This window comes from Balaenoptera musculus, chromosome 7, assembly GCF_009873245.2.
Source record: "Balaenoptera musculus isolate JJ_BM4_2016_0621 chromosome 7, mBalMus1.pri.v3, whole genome shotgun sequence".
Lineage (NCBI taxonomy): Eukaryota > Metazoa > Chordata > Mammalia > Artiodactyla > Balaenopteridae > Balaenoptera > Balaenoptera musculus.
The window spans coordinates 95,076,527-95,094,285 of NC_045791.1; the positions used below are offsets into that span (position 1 = coordinate 95,076,527).

Consider the following 17,759-nt stretch of genomic DNA (forward strand, 5'->3'; position numbering starts at 1 on the left):
TCTCCCCCAACATCCTCCTAAGTTCTCCTCAGGATTCAGGGACGTGGCTCCACCAGCTATTAATGAGGGGTTGTTAGGGACATGGCATTGCGCTAGGTGCTCAGTTTCAGCGAGACCCCCAGAGGGTCAAATTGGGATCCAGTCGTTCCTTCCAAAGACCTTTGCCCTTGGAAAAGGAGATGTGACCTCAGGGGGTGGAGGAGGGAGAGAGATGGTGTAGAAACTGAGCCGCAGAATCTTAGAGCTGGATGGAACTTCGGAACACCCCGATTCCAGGCCCCTCTGGCTACGCTGGGGAAACCGAGGCCCAGGGAGGTAACTGCCAAGGTCAAATGTTGAGCGGTGCCTGGTGGCAGAAGCCAGGCATCTGAGGCTATACCGGGACCGAAGGGACAGGTGGTGGGTGCTCCCGTAGGCCTGCGAGCTCAGTTCCCAAGGTTGGAGGGGCTGGCGTCTGCGGAGGGGTCGCCTCCACGACTCTTGCGGGGAGGGGAGGCTAAAAGCAAGGTGGTGCGTGCATCTGGGGATTGTGGGAGTGGAGGGCGGCGCACCCGCCCTCGGCAACGCGTGGGGCGCCGGAGAAGGGGTTGGGGGGCCGGTGGGGTCCTGCGGGGGTCCGCGCGTGGGGGCCGGGCCGGCCGGGGCGGGGTGAGTCACCGCCCGCCCGCTCCCATTGTGCGGCCCGGCGGCGGCGGCGGCTGCGGAGCTGCGGAGCCGAGCGGGAGGAGGTGGAGCCGCGGGCTGCGGGCTCCGGCGCCTGCGTCCGCCCAGCCCGCCAGGCTCGCTGCCTCCGCGGGCGCCCCCAGGCCGTCCGGCCCTGCGCAGCGACAGGCCCCGGAGCGAGCGCGGGAAGGAGATGGGGCGCGGCGGTCGGCCCGAGCCCCGCACGCTCCGGAGCGCCGAGGTACCGCAGGGCGGGGCGGGGAGCGGCGGGCCGGGCCCCGGGGCATCCCGGGCGCGGCGGGGCCTCGATGGTCGCTCGGGCGGGCGGGGGATCCAGCTCCGGGGAGGGGGAGGGAGAGGGGGAGGGGGGGCGGCCGCGCGAAGCTCCTGATCCCGCCCTCCTCCCCCAGGGCTCCCCATTAGGTCCACGCAGCGCCCCCTTCTTCTCACCCGGGTCACGGGTCCCTCAGTGAGTCAGAGACCCCCCAAGCCGCCTCTCCGGACATGGCCAATGGAGTGATTCCGCCGCCCGGGGGCGCCTCCCCCCTACCCCAGGTGACCGACGCTCGCGGGGGTGGGAGAAGAGGAGGGGGAGGGACCTCAAGGAGGAGAGGGGGGTCTTCTGTTCGACCCTGGGACCCCCAGATCCAGGGATAGAGCTGGGCAGGAGATATGGAGAAAGAGGGGGTCTTTTGGTATTTCTCGGATCTGTTGACCCCTCTCCTCCCAAGCCCTGGAAGCCTGGGAGGTTGACCCTAGCCTGGGCCACAGGGAGTAGAAGACGAGTCTGCTGGTCTCCCCCATCTCCACCTAGGGCTTGGAGTTGAGGTGGGTGTGTGGCGTTCATGGGTCAGGGTTCCTTAGAAGAGGCTGTTGGGTTTGCAGGTCCGGGTGCCCTTGGAGGAGCCCCCTCTGAGTCCAGACATGGAGGAGGAGGAGGATGACTTGGGCAAGACCTTGGCTGTGAGCAGGTTTGGGGACCTCATCAGCAAGCCCCCGGCCTGGGACCCCGAGAAGCCCAGCCGCAGCTACAGCGAGCGGGACTTTGAGTGTGGGTAGCCTGGGGACCCCTAGTGTGGCCGCCCTCACCGCCATCACCTTCATTGCCACCATCACCGTGCTCACCACTGGCTTGGTCACCCGGTGTCATCTTATGCTGGATGCTGTGCTGGATGCTGTGCTGGGCCACCATGCCATGTTAAGTCATCCTGCCTCACTTACCCATCACCTGTCTGCCTGCTAGGGGAGCTGAGCCCCAGACACAGGGGAGATGTAGGGAGATGGGCCTGAGGCCTCCCTTGGTGACCTTTATCTTCCTCAAGGCTCTGTCATACCTCTGGCCCTGCTCTCATCTCTCTGCCACCTCTCCTCCCCTCCTTAGCTCTGCTGACTCTACCTTTCCCTTCCTTGCTGTGTCCTGTCCTCTCATCCCCGCATCCTCCCTGTCACAACCTCCCCTCTCCATCACTCCATCCCCCCGACTCTACCAGGCCTTCCCAATGACAGGCTATGGATACAGGTGTTGGGGGGAGCCTGACTCTGGAGGAAGGACTAGGGTGCCCTTGTTTGAGGCCTTGAGCTAGAATAAGGTGTGCGTCCCTAGGGTGGTGAGGGGCCCCCTTCTGCTGTGGGGGCCCCAACCAGCTCTCCTGCACCCCCAGTTCACCGGCACACATCCCATCACACCCACCACCCGCTCTCGGTGCGCCTGCCTCCACCCCACAAGCTGCGGCGACTGCCCCCCACCTCTGCCCGGCAAACCAGGAGGAAGAGGAAGAAAGAGAGAACCTCTGCTCCCCCCTCTGAGGGGACCCCTCCCATCCAGGAGGAGGGCGGAGCCGGAGTGGATGAGGAGGAGGAAGAGGAGGAGGAAGAGGAAGGGGAGTCTGAGGCAGAACCTGTAGAACCTCCGCCCGCAGGGTCCCCACCGAAAGCAAAGGTAAGGTCTGTCCCCAGGGAGGGCTGGCTGCTCAGGGAGAGGAGGGGAGGCCCGGCGGGGTGGGGGGGAGGCGGGGCTGAGTGGGGGGATTGGGGCTGAGTCAGGGCAGGGACCCAGGGCACACGGGGTTTATCCACAGTTCTCCATTGGAAGTGACGAGGATGACAGTCCTGGCCTCTCGGGGAGGGCCGCCTTCACCAAGCCCCTGCCCCCGGTGGGCCCGCGCTCCGACAAGAGCCCCCAGCACTCGGTCAGGTACTGGCCTCCAGCCCAGCCCAGAGCAGGTCCCAGGCTCCCTCCTGACCCCAGTGAAGAAGCTAGGAGGAAAGGAGACGGGGCGGAGGAGCCGGGGAGGGCGTGCCCCTTTTCTGCATGATTGACAAGGAGGAGAGAACCAGAGGGCCGGCAGGGAGAGTCCTCCAGGAGAGAGAGGGTGTCTGGGTGAAGAGGAGGATGGGGACAAAGAGGAACTGGGGACCAGTGCGATGGGGGCAGGAAGGTGGAAGTAAGCTTTTTGCTCTGCCCAGGAGGAGCCTATGTTTAGTCCCCAGGGGGCCTCTCCAGGCCCTGTCCCAAGCTGGGGAGGGCAGAGGAACCCCCTAACCTGGCCCATCTCCACTGAGGTTCCCTGCCAATTTCAAGGCTGCCATGTTGCCTCCTCAGCTCCCCTAGTCCCCGGGCCCGGGTCTCCCGAGTCGCCGGAGAGAAGAGCCGGCCACGGAGCCCGTCAGCCAGCTATGACTTGCGGGAACGGCTACGCCCAGGCAGTGCCCTGGGCAGCCCGGGTGGCCCGGAGCAGGAGGTGCCCACTGATGAGGCGGAGGCCCAGATGCTGGGCTCCGCGGACCTGGACGACATGAAGAGTGAGTGACACCCACTTCCAGGGGTGCCCAGCCTATGAGGGACCTTGGAGAGGCTCTGTGTTCTCCCCCACCCAGGGCTGAGCTCCTCTGCGGTATCCCTGTCTGCTGGAATGTGGCCGGTGATGGGGAGCTCACTACCTCACCAAGCCATGCCTCGGGTGCCAGAGCTGAGATTTCCCCTCACGATGCCTTTGCCCTTCCGTGCTGGTTGTGTCCTCTGAGTCACCCCCGGAATAAGGCAGCCCTTCTTCCACATGACGTTTGGAGACATCATTGTACCCCCCTCCCCCGAGGCTCCTCTTCTCCGGGCAAACTCTTTTTACCCGCTTCGAACCAGTGCCCTGAGTCCCAGCCACTCCGCCAGGCCCTGCCTCTCCCTGTGTCAGGAGCCTCCTACTCCCATCACACCACCCTCCGCCGGGCCTGGCTGTGATCTCGGCACATTCCTTCCGTCTTATCAGTGCCCTGGTTTCTGTGCCACCTGTCCTCACCCATGGGGCTCTGTGCCCAGCCAGGGGCATCACCGACCCCGCCCTCCTCCCCCTTGGAACCACAGTGTGTGTGGGGGGGGGGGGGGGGGGGGGGGGGGGGAGGGGGGAGGGCTCTGAGCGCAGTACGTCATGGAAAGTTGCCAGGGCCTGAGGACAGGGACAGGAACAATCCGATGGCAGCAGCAGCAGCAGCGGCGGCGGTGGCGGTGGTGGGATGGGGGGGGTCAGGGGGAGGGCGTGTTTACAGACCTAGGGTGCGGGCTGGAAGCAGCAGGGAGCAGGCCTGGGGACCTGGGGAGTCGGGGTCAGGAGGCCCGGCCACTTTCAAGCTCTGGTTGGACCAGGACCACTGCTGTCCAGGCTCCTACCTCTCAGGAGAGCCGGGGCTCTAGGAGGGAGCAGGGGCTGGGGCCTTGGCCATCTGGGGAATGATGAGCCCGCTGGAGGAGGCCACAGAGCCCAATGGGGCACTGAGCCCTGGGCCCGGGGGCGCTGAGGGTCAGAGCCCTCCGAGGGCTCCAGCCCCCAGCCCTCGAGACTCGCTGGCCTCAGAGGACTTAGAGATGTTTGTGCTGGACCTTGAGGACTATGACCTGTGGGAATCCATCAGGGGCCAGCTGAGCCCCATGGTGGGGGGACCGGCTTGTGAGTAACGGGGCTGCTGGCCTTCCCCCAGCTGCGGGCCTGGAAGGGGCAGATGGGGAGGAAGGGAGAGACGCTCTGCCTGAGTCCGTCTGGATGTGTGCCCATGGGGGAGTACACATGGGTGCCGAGAGGCACAGGGAAGGTGCTGAGGGCACGGGGCCTGGCGACTTAATGTGGGTCCTGGCACTGCCGAGTAAGAGGCCGTGGCCATGACCGGGGCTATGGACTGAGTTGGGGGTCTGCCTTTTTCCTGTGGCTTAGCCAGTGTCCCCGTGTGACTTTGGACTAGTCCTTTCCCCTCTCTGGGCCTCAGTCTCCTTATGTATGAAATGGCCCAGCTGGACGATATGGTTTTGTCGGCATGGTCCCTGGGTGACTGTGGCGCTCCCCCGAGTAGAATGTCTGGGCAGAGCTGGAGGGGCTGGCAATGACCCCGAGGCCCTGAGCTGGAACCCTGGGACCGCCAAGCCCATCTTCTCCGCAGGTCACCGGCTGGAGGACAACCCTGGCGTGCGCCGGCACCTGGTAAAGAAGCCGTCTCGGACGCAGGGCGGGAGGGGCAGCCCCAGTGGCCTGGCCCCCATCCTGCGCAGGAAGAAGAAGAAGCAGCAGCTGGACCGGAGGCCTCATGAGGTACCGGACCCCGAGGAAGTGAGCCTTTGGATTCTTCTCGCCTCTCCTCCCCCTTTCTCCCTCCCTCCCTGCCTGGCCCATCGCCATGTCCCCAGGACAGCCGGTCCCACCTGGCAGTCCCCAGGCCTTCACCCTTGGCGCCCACCCCAGGTGTTTGTGGAGCTGAATGAGCTGATGCTGGACCGCAGCCAGGAGCCCCACTGGCGGGAGACGGCCCGCTGGATCAAGTTTGAGGAGGACGTGGAGGAAGAGACGGAGCGCTGGGGGAAGCCGCATGTGGCCTCGCTCTCCTTCCACAGCCTGCTGGAGCTCAGGAGGACCATCGCCCACGGTAGGGGCCCTGCAGGCCTGGGCCTAGAGCTGCAGGCCCTCTTCACAAACCACAGAGCTCGACCTGTGCCGGGCTGCCCAGCTCCAGGGACTGCTCCCTGGAGCCCTGGGACCAGGCGAGGTCTGGCTGCCACTTTGGGGACATGGGGTCCAGCTGCCTGCACAGCCATAAGCTCTGAGGGGTGGGGCTGTGCCCAGGTACCTGGCACTGTACCTGGGGCACAGTAGGTATCTGTCCACATGCAGTAAATCAACAGATGACCCCCTCTCTGGGCAAGGAGGGGCTGTGCCCTCACCCCTTGCTCTCTTTTTGCATCCCTCTCTGGCTGGGCTGTGGCCACATGGAGCTGTGTATGCACCTGGGCACATCAGGTGCTTGGCTCACCCAGCATGTCTGCCTGCCCTTGGGGAGCAAGCCACTGGGGAGTGGTTTTTTTCTACCTCACGGGACCGTGCTCCCTCCCCTGACTGTGCCCGCAGGAGCTGCCCTCCTGGACCTGGAGCAGACCACTCTGCCAGGCATCGCACACCTCGTGGTGGAGACCATGATTGTGTCTGACCAGATCCGGCCGGAGGACAGGGCCAGTGTCCTTCGCACCCTGCTGCTGAAACACAGGTGCCAGGGTGGGGCGCCTGGGAGGGCGCCTTCAGGTTCAGCTGCCTTCCAGGAGCACAGACTCTACTGAGTGGCTCTCGAGCCTCTGCTTGAATACCCCCAAATGATGGGGAGCTCATTCCTTCTTTATCTTTGGACAGTACCAACCGTTAGAAAGTTCCTTCTTACATTGAGGCAAAAAGGATGGAGGCCCTGACCCTCCGTTCCTCATTTCCTCATGGCCTCAGTCCACCAAGGGGCTGTCTTTCTAACCTGCCTTGCCCCCTCTGCCCTCTCCCCAGCCATCCCAATGATGACAAGGACAGTGGCTTCTTTCCCCGAAATGCGTCCAGTTCCAGCGTGAACTCGGTCCTAGGGAATCATCACCCAACCCCCAGCCGTGGCCCCGATGGTGCAGTGCCTACCGTGGCTGATGACCTGGGGGAGCCAGCGCCACTCTGGCCTCATGACCCTGAGGCCAAGGAGGTCAGTCGCCTTGCTCTGACCTGGGCTGGGGGATGCGGAGGGCTTCCAATTTCAGTAGAGGCCACGGATGGCTTCATTGAGTGGGTCAGGAAGGTTGGATGCCGGGCACCATACTAGGGATGTGGGGGACCTACATTCAGGAGGGACCCCTGCCCTGGAGAAACAGAAATTTTAAATGGGATGACGGGGCAGACCCAGGGGAGCCATTTAAACAAGGTAAGGCTGAGATGTAGGAGGGGGCTTGGAGGAGGGGTCCAGATCCTGCTGTGGGGCACTTCACCAATAGTCTCCACCCTGGCTGGGGAGGGAAAAAGCAGGGCCCAGATCCAGAGGTTGGTGGGCAGAGTCCAGGCCTGGAACAAGGGATGGGAGGGCCTGCCATGGCCTCCGGTCTGGGTCCCAGCCCTATTCCAGTTCTGCGTCCTCAGAAGCCCCTCCACATGCCTGGGGGAGATGGTCACCGGGGGAAAAGCCTGAAGCTGCTGGAGAAGATCCCTGAAGATGCTGAGGCTACCGTTGTGCTCGTGGGTGAGGAGCGCTGGGCCCTGGGCGCAGGGGCTGCAGGGCGTGGGTGCCTCCACCATGGTCTGCTTGTCTTGACCTCTGGCCTGCAGGCTGCCTCGTCCATCCCCAGCCAGGCCCCCACCCTGCCCCTGGTCCTCCTCTCAACCCATCTTCCCTAGCCCTCTGCCTGCTTCCCATCCAGTTTTCTGCTATCTTGGATTGCTTCTAGTCTGTAAAACTCCGTTGTGAGAATTAGAAAAAAGCACCCCTTCCTCAATACCCTTGATTTCCATCTGCTGGTAAATTGTAATAAATGTACAGACATATAAACAAATAGGGCTTCTTTAGATTGGGGTTTCTTTCTGCAGTGCACAACCTGCTCAACTGTACATCACGGCCCCAGATATCCCCCCAGGGCCTGCCTTGACCGCTCCCCTTTGCCCAGCACCCTGTGCCTTACTGTCCCCCCAGGCTGCGTGCCTTTCTTGGAGCAGCCAGCGGCAGCCTTTGTGCGCCTGAACGAAGCTGTACTCTTGGAGTCTGTGCTTGAGGTCCCCGTGCCGGTTCGCTTTCTCTTCGTGATGCTGGGACCCGGCCACACCAGCACTGACTATCACGAGCTTGGGCGCTCCATTGCCACCCTCATGTCTGACAAGGTGGGTCCGGCAGCCCCCAGGCTGGGCGTTCTAGGCCTGTTCCCCTGAGCCCTGCTTGTTCTCTGTCCCTCTCGCTGCCCCCTGTGGTATCCATGGGTGCAGGGGTGCTAGTGGCCCTTCGGGGTGGAGGCAGCGCTCTGGAGTGGTGGAGGGAGGGGTGAGCTGAGAGGGAAAAGGGAGCCTTGGGCTGGGGCTGTGGGAGGGGACAGGGAGATGGATGCACGAACGAAGAAGCCCAGATGCTGAAGCTTTGGATGTGACATGAGACTCGAAAGGGAAGCTGGGCTTGGACAGGAGGGTCCTCTAGCCAGGGGTGATGTTCGAAATACTTCCCAACCAACAGGATGTGGGCGCTCTCCAGTGAGGATGGAGATTGGATTGGTAACGCTCTGCCAGGCGTCATCCCTTCAGTTGTTGCATTGTGGAAAAGCCTGGAGGCTCCCGGGGGAAGAGCGCGGGCACTCCTGGGGGTTTGGGAGGTGTTCAGGGCCGTGGCTGCCTGCCGGCCAGCAGGGACATGAGTCAGAGTTTTGACAAGTGGACTGGACCTGTGTATGTGGCTGAACGTCCACCTTGCCTCTGGCTCTCTGATGGCCCAGCACCTCCTCCCCGAAGCCCCCCCTCCCAGGGCCTCCCTGGGCTGTGGGCTCAGCCCCTGGCTTTCCTGCCTCCAGCTATTCCACGATGCTGCCTATCAGGCGGACGACCGGCAGGACCTCCTGAGCGCCATCAGCGAGTTCCTGGATGGCAGCATTGTGATCCCCCCGTCCGAGGTGGAGGGCCGAGACCTGCTGCGCTCCGTGGCTGCCTTCCAGCGCGAGCTGCTCAGGAAGCGGCGGGAGCGCGAGCAGACCAAAGTTGAGATGACCACCCAGGGCGGCTACGTGGCCCCTGGGAAAGGTCAGACCCTTTGGGGCCCGGAGCCCCCTGAACACATGCCCCCCCCCCCCCACGGCTCCCAAGGCTCTGACCCCAGCCCCATCCCGACTGTTGAGCCCTGCACGTCAGCTTCCAGTCCCTGACCCAGGTCTCTGCACCGCGTCCCAGGCTGGGAAGGAGTGGGCCCAGGGCCTGCTCCAAGCACGAGGTTCCAGCAGCCCCTTGTTCCCCCAGAGCTGGCGATGGAGTTAGGGGGCTCCGAGGCGCCCCCTGACGACGACCCCCTGCTGCGCACTGGCTCGGTGTTCGGGGGGCTTGTCCGGGACGTGAAGCGCCGGTACCCGCACTACCCCAGCGACCTGCGGGACGCCCTGCACTCCCAGTGCGTGGCTGCCGTGCTCTTCATCTACTTCGCTGCCCTCAGTCCCGCCATCACCTTCGGGGGGCTGCTAGGTGAGGGGGCGGGAGGAGAGGTGAGGGGGCTCGCTGTCACCTGCAGGGTTGCTGGGTCAGGGTGTCCCAGTGGTCACTTCTGGGGTGACAATAACGTGAGAGGGGGTGGGTGCAAGGGGTGGGGGATCCGGTGATTACCCTGGGGGGCTGGTGGTGAGTGGCAGGAGGGCTGAGAGTGGTGAGGGTCCCTATCTACCACTCTGGGGGGCTGCTCCATTTTTCTTGGGTCCCCAGGTTAGGGGGAACTAGACAAGAAAGAGGGGCCAGGTAGAAGGAGCCAGGCCAGGGCCGTCCCACTGACCCTTGCCCACCCCAGGGGAGAAGACAGAAGGACTGATGGGTGTGTCTGAGCTGATCGTGTCCACGGCTGTGCTTGGTGTCCTCTTCTCTCTGCTGGGGGCCCAGCCGCTGCTCGTGGTCGGCTTCTCGGGGCCACTGCTCGTCTTCGAAGAAGCCTTCTTCAAGGTGACAGCCACCCCGCCCCTCCCCAGGGGTCACCTGCTCCACTCCTGGCCCAGGTGATGGGCCCCTGCGGTCTTTCCCCCTCCTCTCCCTCGGGGTTCACCTCCTGCCCGTCCCGTGGGGCCCTGAGGGCCAGGTCAGATGGCTGTGGGTAACCACCTCTCTCTCCTGACCTCTAGTTCTGCCGAGCCCAGGGCCTGGAGTACCTCACAGGCCGGGTGTGGGTTGGCCTCTGGCTGGTGGTCTTTGTCCTTGCCCTGGTGGCCGCGGAAGGCAGCTTCCTGGTCCGCTACATCTCACCTTTCACCCAGGAGATCTTCGCCTTCCTCATCTCGCTCATTTTCATCTATGAGACCTTCCACAAGCTCTACAAGGTGGAGGCCCTGAGAGGTCTTGGGGGGTGGGTGTAGATGGGGGCTGGGCAGCACTCTGGGAAGGAGAGCCTGGGGTGAGGGTGCAGAGCACTGCGGGTGGAGGGACGAGGGGGAAGGCTCTGTAGGGTGTGGGCATGGGGGTTGAGGACGCCCTAGGGCTAGGTCTGAGCTGAAGGGCAGGGAGTCAAACCCAGAGGTTTGAAGTCCAGGATTCACCTGAACAGGTATGGGACGGAAAGGGGACGTTGTCAGGGCTACGGGTCTGGGGGCCTTGGGTCACTGTATGTAGAGGAAGGGCGTCTGTGTGTGAGATGGAGCTGGATGTCCTGTGTTATGTTGCCCGGTTGGGTGTGGGAGGGGCCAGCCCTCTCCCTCACAGGTGTACTGATGCTATGAAATCAGGCACCTGCCCAGGTGAGCACTAGGGCAACCTTGTAACCCACACAGGTGTTCACGGAGCACCCGCTGCTGCCGTTCTACCCCCCTGAGGGAGCCCTGGCAGCTGAGCCGGACCTGAATGGGACTGCCCTGCCCCCTACCAAGGGGCCGCCGGGCCCCAGGAACCAACCCAACACGGCTCTGCTGTCCCTCATCCTCATGCTCGGGACCTTCCTCATTGCCTTCTTCCTGCGCAAGTTCAGAAACAGCCGCTTCCTGGGTGGCAAGGTGCGTGGCTGGCGGGAGTGGGGCCTGTGGACCCCCTGTGGGTGTCCCTCAGTTCCTGCTGTCACTGCCAGGCTCCGCTCCAGAGAGGGGCTGCCCCCTTCTCCCGGTCATGGAAGACCTCCACCAAGTCTGTGCAGCCTCTGCCCCTGTCTGAAGCCTCAGAGAAGTGTAATCAGGAGAGGAATGCCCTCCTGGGCTGGGCTGGCACCTGTGGGGTTTAAAGGGACAGGTCAGGGGACTTCTGGCTCCTGCTCAGGCCCAAGAAGGGTCCGGGTAAAAAACCCCCATGTTAGTCTCCTGACCCTCCCCTCCATCCACCTTTTGTTCCCTTCCCCTCATTGGCCCCTCTCAAGGCTCGCCGTATCATCGGGGACTTCGGCATCCCCATCTCCATTCTGGTGATGGTCCTGGTGGATTACTCCATTACAGACACCTACACACAGGTGAGTGAGTCCCGACCCCCTCTGGCAGCTGGTTCTCACCCCAGGGCCTTGAGAGACAGGCCATAACATGTCCCCATTGCCCCAGCAGCCAGTCAGGGCTGGAACCCAGCTTTCCTAGTGGAATGGCTACGTGCTGGGGCTGCACAGGGGTGGGTAGGCTGGGGGTTTCAGAAGCAGCTGTGTGGTCCAGCTGAGGAGGCCGGCCAGGGGGTCTGGGGCTGTGTGTGACCCTTAGTCAGGACTCCTGGAGAAGCAGGTGTGGGACTGGGGGCAGAATGACAGGTGCCCCCGCAGCAGGTCTCCTGGCAGCTCCGGGGCTCAGGGAGAAGGTATATCATTTCCTCATTCGCTGCCAGACCCCTTGGAGGAACAGTGACTCTGGAGGATACAAAACTAGTTTTCCCCAAACCTGTTCACACCCACATTCCCCGGAGCCCTGGTACTGGGGACACAGAGCTGGGTGGGAGCAGCTGCTACGTGGAGTTGCTAGCGACTCTGAACCCGGTCTTCCTTCTGGTCATGCAGAAGCTGACGGTGCCCACGGGGCTCTCAGTGACCTCCCCCAATAAGCGCACGTGGTTCATCCCGCCCCTGGGTAGCGCCCGTCCTTTCCCGCCCTGGATGATGGTGGCAGCCGCTGTGCCCGCCCTCCTGGTCCTCATCCTGATCTTCATGGAGACACAGATCACTGCGTGAGAGGGCTGGGGGGAGGAGTGGGGAGCCGTGGGATTGGCGGCCGGAGGGTGTCCGTGGGCCTGGGGCATGGTTTCCCCGTGGTGCTTTGGCATGGCATCTGTCTGTTACCACCACCACTTGCAGGGTGGCACTTGACAGTCCTCAGAAAACCCTGGCAGCATGTCCTCTCCGCCAGTGATGCTCACATGTATCTCATTTTGGTTAAACCACAATGACGTGGTGAGAGCTGGCATCTGGCTTTTGTGGTGTTTTAAATATCCACAGTATGGGAATTTGGCTCAAATTTGCTTAAATATGAGAACTTCAATTTGAGAACTTGAAAGAGGAAGCTGGCAGGTCCTGGGAGAGTTCTGCTCTGCATGTCCTTCCCCCTCTACACCGTCCCTGCTGTGTGTGCCTGGCCCCGTCGCTGGCCAACCCCCCCCCACCCCCAACCACTTCCCATCCTCTCCCCGCAGGCTCATTGTCAGCCAGAAGGCGCGGAGGCTGCTCAAAGGCTCCGGCTTCCACCTGGACCTGCTTCTCATCGGCTCCCTGGGTGGGCTCTGTGGCTTGTTCGGCTTGCCCTGGCTCACGGCCGCCACCGTGCGCTCGGTCACCCACGTGAATGCGCTGACCGTTATGCGCACTGCCATTGCTCCCGGCGACAAGCCCCAGATCCAGGAGGTGCGGGAGCAGCGGGTCACTGGAGTGCTCATCGCCAGCCTCGTGGGTGAGAGCGCCCACCTTGCACGGCCCTGGTCCCCACCCCACAGACTTGCGTTCTTGGACATTCAGTCCTTTCTCCATCCCAGGCTTGACCCAGATCCCTTCTGAGTTTCCAAACGCATCATGACTAGCCCCTGCTCTGACCCCCAGACCTGCTTCTTGACACTGCATGTGCCTTTTTGCTTGAGCCCTTTCTCGGTTCTCTATCCTGTTGCATCTTCTCTTGGTCACAGTGATGAGGCCCGGCTCATCCCCTCCCCACCAGGCCCATCCGTCCTCACGGGGGCTGCCTGAGGGGTCATGTGGGTGTGTGTCACCTCCTCCAGGCCTGTCCATCGTCATGGGGGCTGTGCTGCGCCGGATCCCACTGGCTGTGCTCTTTGGGATTTTCCTGTACATGGGGGTCACATCGCTGTCTGGCATCCAGCTGTCCCAGCGTCTGTTGCTCATACTCATGCCAGCAAAACACCATCCCGAACAGCCCTATGTGACCAAGGTAGGGCCAGGAGGCACAGAGGTGGGGCGACGGGGTGATGGGGAGTGGGCGGGGGGACGAGGGATTCCTGGGCTGGAGATGGACTCTGAAGGCTAAGCTGGGACTTGGGGACCCGAGTTCCTAAAGATGTGGTGAGACCTGACGCCTGTTCCCCAGGTGAAGACCTGGCGGATGCACCTGTTTACGTGCATCCAGCTGGGCTGCATCGCACTGCTCTGGGTGGTCAAGTCCACGGCGGCTTCGCTCGCCTTTCCCTTCCTGCTGCTGCTCACGGTACCTCTGAGGCGTTGCGTCCTGCCCCGGCTCTTCCAGGACAGGGAGCTACAGGCGGTAAGGGAAGGCGCTTGGGGCAGTCTTAGGGCCTCGGGCCCTGGGTGCCAGTCTCTGCTGTTGTGTGACCACAGACAAATTACCTAACGTTCTGAAATCTCATTTTCATCCGTGTGACGTGGCTACTAATAGGTTCTCCCTTATAGGATCGTGGTGAGGATTAAACACAAATCCAGGTAAAGCAATGAGAACGGTGGTTTGGTGTGAAGGAAGCACAGGGCTGCTGTAGACAACTGTGCAGGTTGTGTCCTGAACAAAAGCACACAGCTGAGGGATGAGCGGGCGTGGGGTGGCGCTGAAATCCATTCTGAGCCCTGTTTTTGTCAGCTAGAGGAAGGGACATCTTTTTGAAAATCCTCTGCCCACGCATGGTGTACAAAGGTACCACAGGAGCTCAGAGCCCCAGGAAAGTACTTCTGTGTGGTAGCTGCTATCATCATTATTATTATTAGGAGGTATCGCTGGGGGGTGACCTGAAGGTTTTGGCCAGAGAGAAGTGCTTCAACCTGGGGCCACAGTCCCTGTAGACAGTAAGGCTTGGCAAGGTCTAGGGGCAGTGAGGGCTGCCGGCCCAAGGAGGAGCTGGGGAACGGGAGGCGGTAAGTCCGCTTCCCTGCCTCTCCCAACCTTCTGCCCCCTTTTGCAGCTGGACTCCGAAGATGCTGAACCAAACTTTGATGAGGACGGCCAGGATGAGTACAACGAGCTGCACATGCCCGTGTGACCCTCCACCATGGTCCCCCTTGGAGACCCCGACACCTTAGTGATTGACACCAGGCCCCAGTCAGAGCCCAGCCCCAGGGCCAGCGGGCTCCTCATGACCCAGAGACGTGCCTGGAACCACTACTGATGCCACGGCTAGAGTGGCCCCCTGACTCTGCCCTGGGTGCTGACCTCGTCTCACCCAGGCCCTTTCACAGACCAGACTGGCACAGGCTTTGAGCTCATTATAACCACACTCCCTGTCTTGTGTCTGCCTCACTTTCTTGGTTCCATCTCTGGTTTCTCGGGTCATACTTATCCATCTGGAATTGGAAGAATTCTGTTTTCAGGGTCGTCAAAATCAGGGAGAGTTTTGAGGCAAGGACAGAATTCTTGGGGGAAAGGGAGAGAATCAAGACCACAGAAGGTCAGAGCTGGATCTTATCAGCACCCCCTCGCCCCCCCCCCCCCCGAAGTACAGTTGAGGAGCTGGAGGCTCAAGGTCTGGCTCAAGGTCACATGCTGTTAATCCAGCCCCTGCTGAGAAGGGGGAGGTTGGGGGACGCGAGAGGGACGAGGTTGCTCTGCTTTAGTCACTAGGGAAATCAGAGCGTCCCAATGGCTGTGGGCCTACAGAGGGGAATGGAAAATGTTTATTTTCTTTTCCTGATCCTTGGCAGTCCAAAGAGCAGGGACAGGAGCTGCCCAGTCCCCTAGACGCCAGGGTGGTGCTGGCTTTGGGGTCCCTGGACCATTTTAGAGTCTCCAGGCTTAAAAGAGAGGCAGTTCTGGGATTCCTGAGGCCACTCCTTGCGTGCAACAGTCTTTGTTACGCCAGAAATAACCTGGGAGGCCTTGAAGAGGGTGCAAACTGGGAGCCCATTTCGTCACAGTTGCTAGGCAACCAGCTGCGTGGTTGAGCGGCTGTCCCTGTGTTGCCCTCTGGTGGCCGCTCTCTCACTGCAGGCTCTGTCTGGACTGGGCCCGGGTAACACTGCCACCTGGTGGACCCGCTGTGATCAAAGATGCCATTCAAGCACATTTAGTTCCTCATTGGGAGGCAAGGGGGTGGGGCAGAGAGGTTCCATGGGCAGAGGTTCCATGGACAAAGCCCTGGGCAGCTCTGAGCGTCCAGAGCCAGGATGCCTCAACCCTACGTTACCCATTTACTCTGGAGGTGGCCCAAGTTCTTCCTTACCTTTCCCCAGTTTCCTCCCAGGTGTTCAGGCCAACAGCTAGAGCCCTGAAGTTGGTCAAGAAAGAAGGGACAGATTGCTGTGAGGCTATTTGTTTTGCTCATAAGGAAGAGAGGTGCCCCTCCAGCTGTCCTGGATTGTCGTTCAGATTTAAGTATTTCAGTCCAGTCGGCTGCTTCGGTCTCTAGCGCCGCGATAGCCTCCAACTGCATCTGGCCTCTGACTGATTGTCCTGGCCTACAGGAAGGCAAGATTCCTTTTCCCTTAGATTGGCCAAGGCCAGGTGGAATTTCAGAGGAACTTCGCCAAGGAGCAAAGTGAAGGTGAAACACAAAAAACTAGAACACAGACGTGTGCAGAGCAGATTCCAAACGCAGAGATGGCAGGGGCCACACATGTAGATAGGCTTGGCTGAGAAGCTTTGCACGCAGGACTCTGTTCCTTTCCTGAGCCCTAAATCAGGTTGCCTGGTCCCCCCATCGGGGCCTTGGTGTGGGCGGACTTCCCTGTTGGGTCTGTGGGATGCTGAGACCCCACGGGAAAGAACCTGCTTCTTCCAGAGCCCCTGAAAGTAGTGACTTGAGCCCTGAAGACTCAGCTCTTCATTGGACACAGGTTGTGTCAGTCATCTCTGCTTGGCGAATAGCTGAGAAGTATGAGTGTTGCTCAGCTGGAAAATGAGAAACGAGGGCGGGGGCTTTTGAAACTGAATGAGTCTTGGTCCTGGCTAGTGGGTCAGGGCGGCCTCCAGTATGACTGGGCCCCGAGGCCTCAGTTAGAACAATAGGTGAACAAATTTCAGTGAAAGATAGAGCTAGACATAACCTCGGGCTATCAACATGCCCCTTCCGCTTCCCTCAATGGGAAAGGACATGAATAAGCCCTAAGAGCTTGGAGTCTTAAAGACCACAGCCTTTAAACCACCCTCCCCCGGCCCCACCCCCCAAGGGAAGGCAACTGCAGTTTAGTGAAGTACAAGGCTGTAGTTGACCAACACACGCGCTGGGCTGGGCCTGGTTAGGGGGGATTATTTCTCACCCAGGGTGGGGGCCTGTGGAGGCTCTGAGGGCACTTAGGGGGCTGAGCAACCCAAACTCTTGCCAGGGATGGGTCCCTTGAAGGATGGCAGAGGACAGAATGACAGTGGGGGCCAGGGGAAGACAGGGGTGATGGGACAGTGGCAAACCCACCGGAAGACAAGTGGCCTGGCCTTTCAGAGATCATTTCAGAGATCATCACATTTGGGGATATTCAGAGTTTGTCCTGAAGCCTTGGTGTTTTCTCTGACTTTCTCTTCACTGACCCTTCAACCTTATCTTCCTGGGGGGCTGCAGCTTGACTGAGGCTGCCTTCTTCCAGGTGTGGAGGAGAGCCAAAGGAGAGGAGCCGCATCCGGCCCTGGTGGCGCAGCTCTGGGGAACTCAAGGAGGGTAGAGGCCATGGTACTTTTGAGTGACAGGCGCTGCTACCGTCTGCTTTACAGTGGAAGCAGCTTGGCGAGCGGGCACATCCCAGGTGGCACAGGACCTTTCCAATAAGGAGGATAGTGGGCCCGTTGCCATCTTAGCCTTCTCCTTGTGGCTCTCTGTGCGGGGTTAGGGCCGCATACTGGGCAGCTGCCCCAAGCTTTCAGTATCCTTGGTCTAGTTCAAGCCCACTTCAGGCCCAGAGAAGTGCTAATTCATTCTTCGGCTTTGAGCAAAGAGAGCAGCTGGCATTTCCTTGTTCTGTGCTGAAGATTCAGCTCACTCGTGGTCTGATGACCTCGTGAAAACTTCTGGCTGTCGAAGCTCACAGACCATCTGCTTGGATTGCCCCTGCCCTCTCCCTTAGGGCACAGAACCTGGCAATAATGTGTCCCGTTTGGCAGCCGGTGTGACATCTCATCTTGTATCAGGTGACTCAAATAATGATCGTGCCTGTTGACACTTAGAGCTCTCAAAGGGAATTCTGAAAGTGGAAAGACGAAACAGAACTCAAGGGCACTTGCACCAAACGCTGCCCGTACAGCTGGTGCTTAAGCCGTTGCTGGAAATAACAATCAAACAGGTTCCGGGCAAGCATCGAGCCGGGGATTGAATCCAATGTGGCAGATAGGAAACTCAGAGTGAGGAGTTTGGGTTCTAGATAAATAAAAGATATAATTATCTGAGAGAGATCTTGATCAGTTGTGTGATTCACCACTTGTGCCAAGAGCAAACTTCAATATTTGTAGGGTTTATGTTTTAGAAGGAAGATTTTCTTTTTTAACTTATTTATTTATTTATTTATGTTTTTGGCTGTGTTGGGTCTTCGTTTCTGTGCGAGGGCTTTCTCTAGTTGCGGCAAGCGGGGGCCACTCTTCATCGCGGTGCGCGGGCCTCTCACTATCGCGGCCTTTCGTGGCAGAGCACAGGCTCCAGACGCGCATGCTCAGTAGTTGTGGCGCACGGGCCTAGTTGCTCCGCGGCATGTGGGACCTTCCCAGACCAGGACTCGAACCCGTGTCCCCTGCATTGGCAGGCAGATTCTCAACCACTGCGCCACCAGGGAAGCCCCTAGAAGGAAGA

General features: G+C 60.8%; 1 protein-coding gene across 3 annotated transcripts; it reads left to right on the forward strand.

The window, feature by feature from the left end:
• Positions 1 to 677: 677 nt before the first annotated feature.
• On the forward strand, positions 678 to 14,282 carry SLC4A3 (solute carrier family 4 member 3). Of its 3 annotated transcripts, XM_036858911.1 has the most exons (23): positions 678 to 904; positions 1,074 to 1,218; positions 1,549 to 1,714; positions 2,325 to 2,602; positions 2,742 to 2,857; positions 3,266 to 3,465; positions 5,086 to 5,234; positions 5,385 to 5,565; positions 6,045 to 6,180; positions 6,462 to 6,645; positions 7,074 to 7,173; positions 7,621 to 7,805; positions 8,480 to 8,705; positions 8,919 to 9,137; positions 9,454 to 9,602; positions 9,779 to 9,973; positions 10,421 to 10,639; positions 10,993 to 11,082; positions 11,608 to 11,774; positions 12,237 to 12,490; positions 12,813 to 12,982; positions 13,139 to 13,312; positions 13,959 to 14,036. In XM_036858911.1, the coding sequence occupies exons 2-23, from the start codon at positions 1,168 to 1,170 to the stop codon at positions 14,034 to 14,036; spliced, it is 3,687 nt and encodes a 1,228-aa protein (XP_036714806.1). In that variant the 5' UTR covers positions 678 to 904; positions 1,074 to 1,167. The 3 variants fall into 3 exon arrangements, with proteins under 3 accessions (XP_036714806.1, XP_036714805.1, XP_036714807.1); XM_036858910.1 differs by lacking the exon at positions 678 to 904 and having other exon boundaries at positions 1,168 to 1,218; positions 13,959 to 14,282; XM_036858912.1 differs by lacking the exons at positions 678 to 904; positions 1,074 to 1,218; positions 1,549 to 1,714; ... (1 more) ...; positions 2,742 to 2,857; positions 3,266 to 3,465 and adding an exon at positions 4,231 to 4,601.
• Positions 14,283 to 17,759: the final 3,477 nt, after the last annotated feature.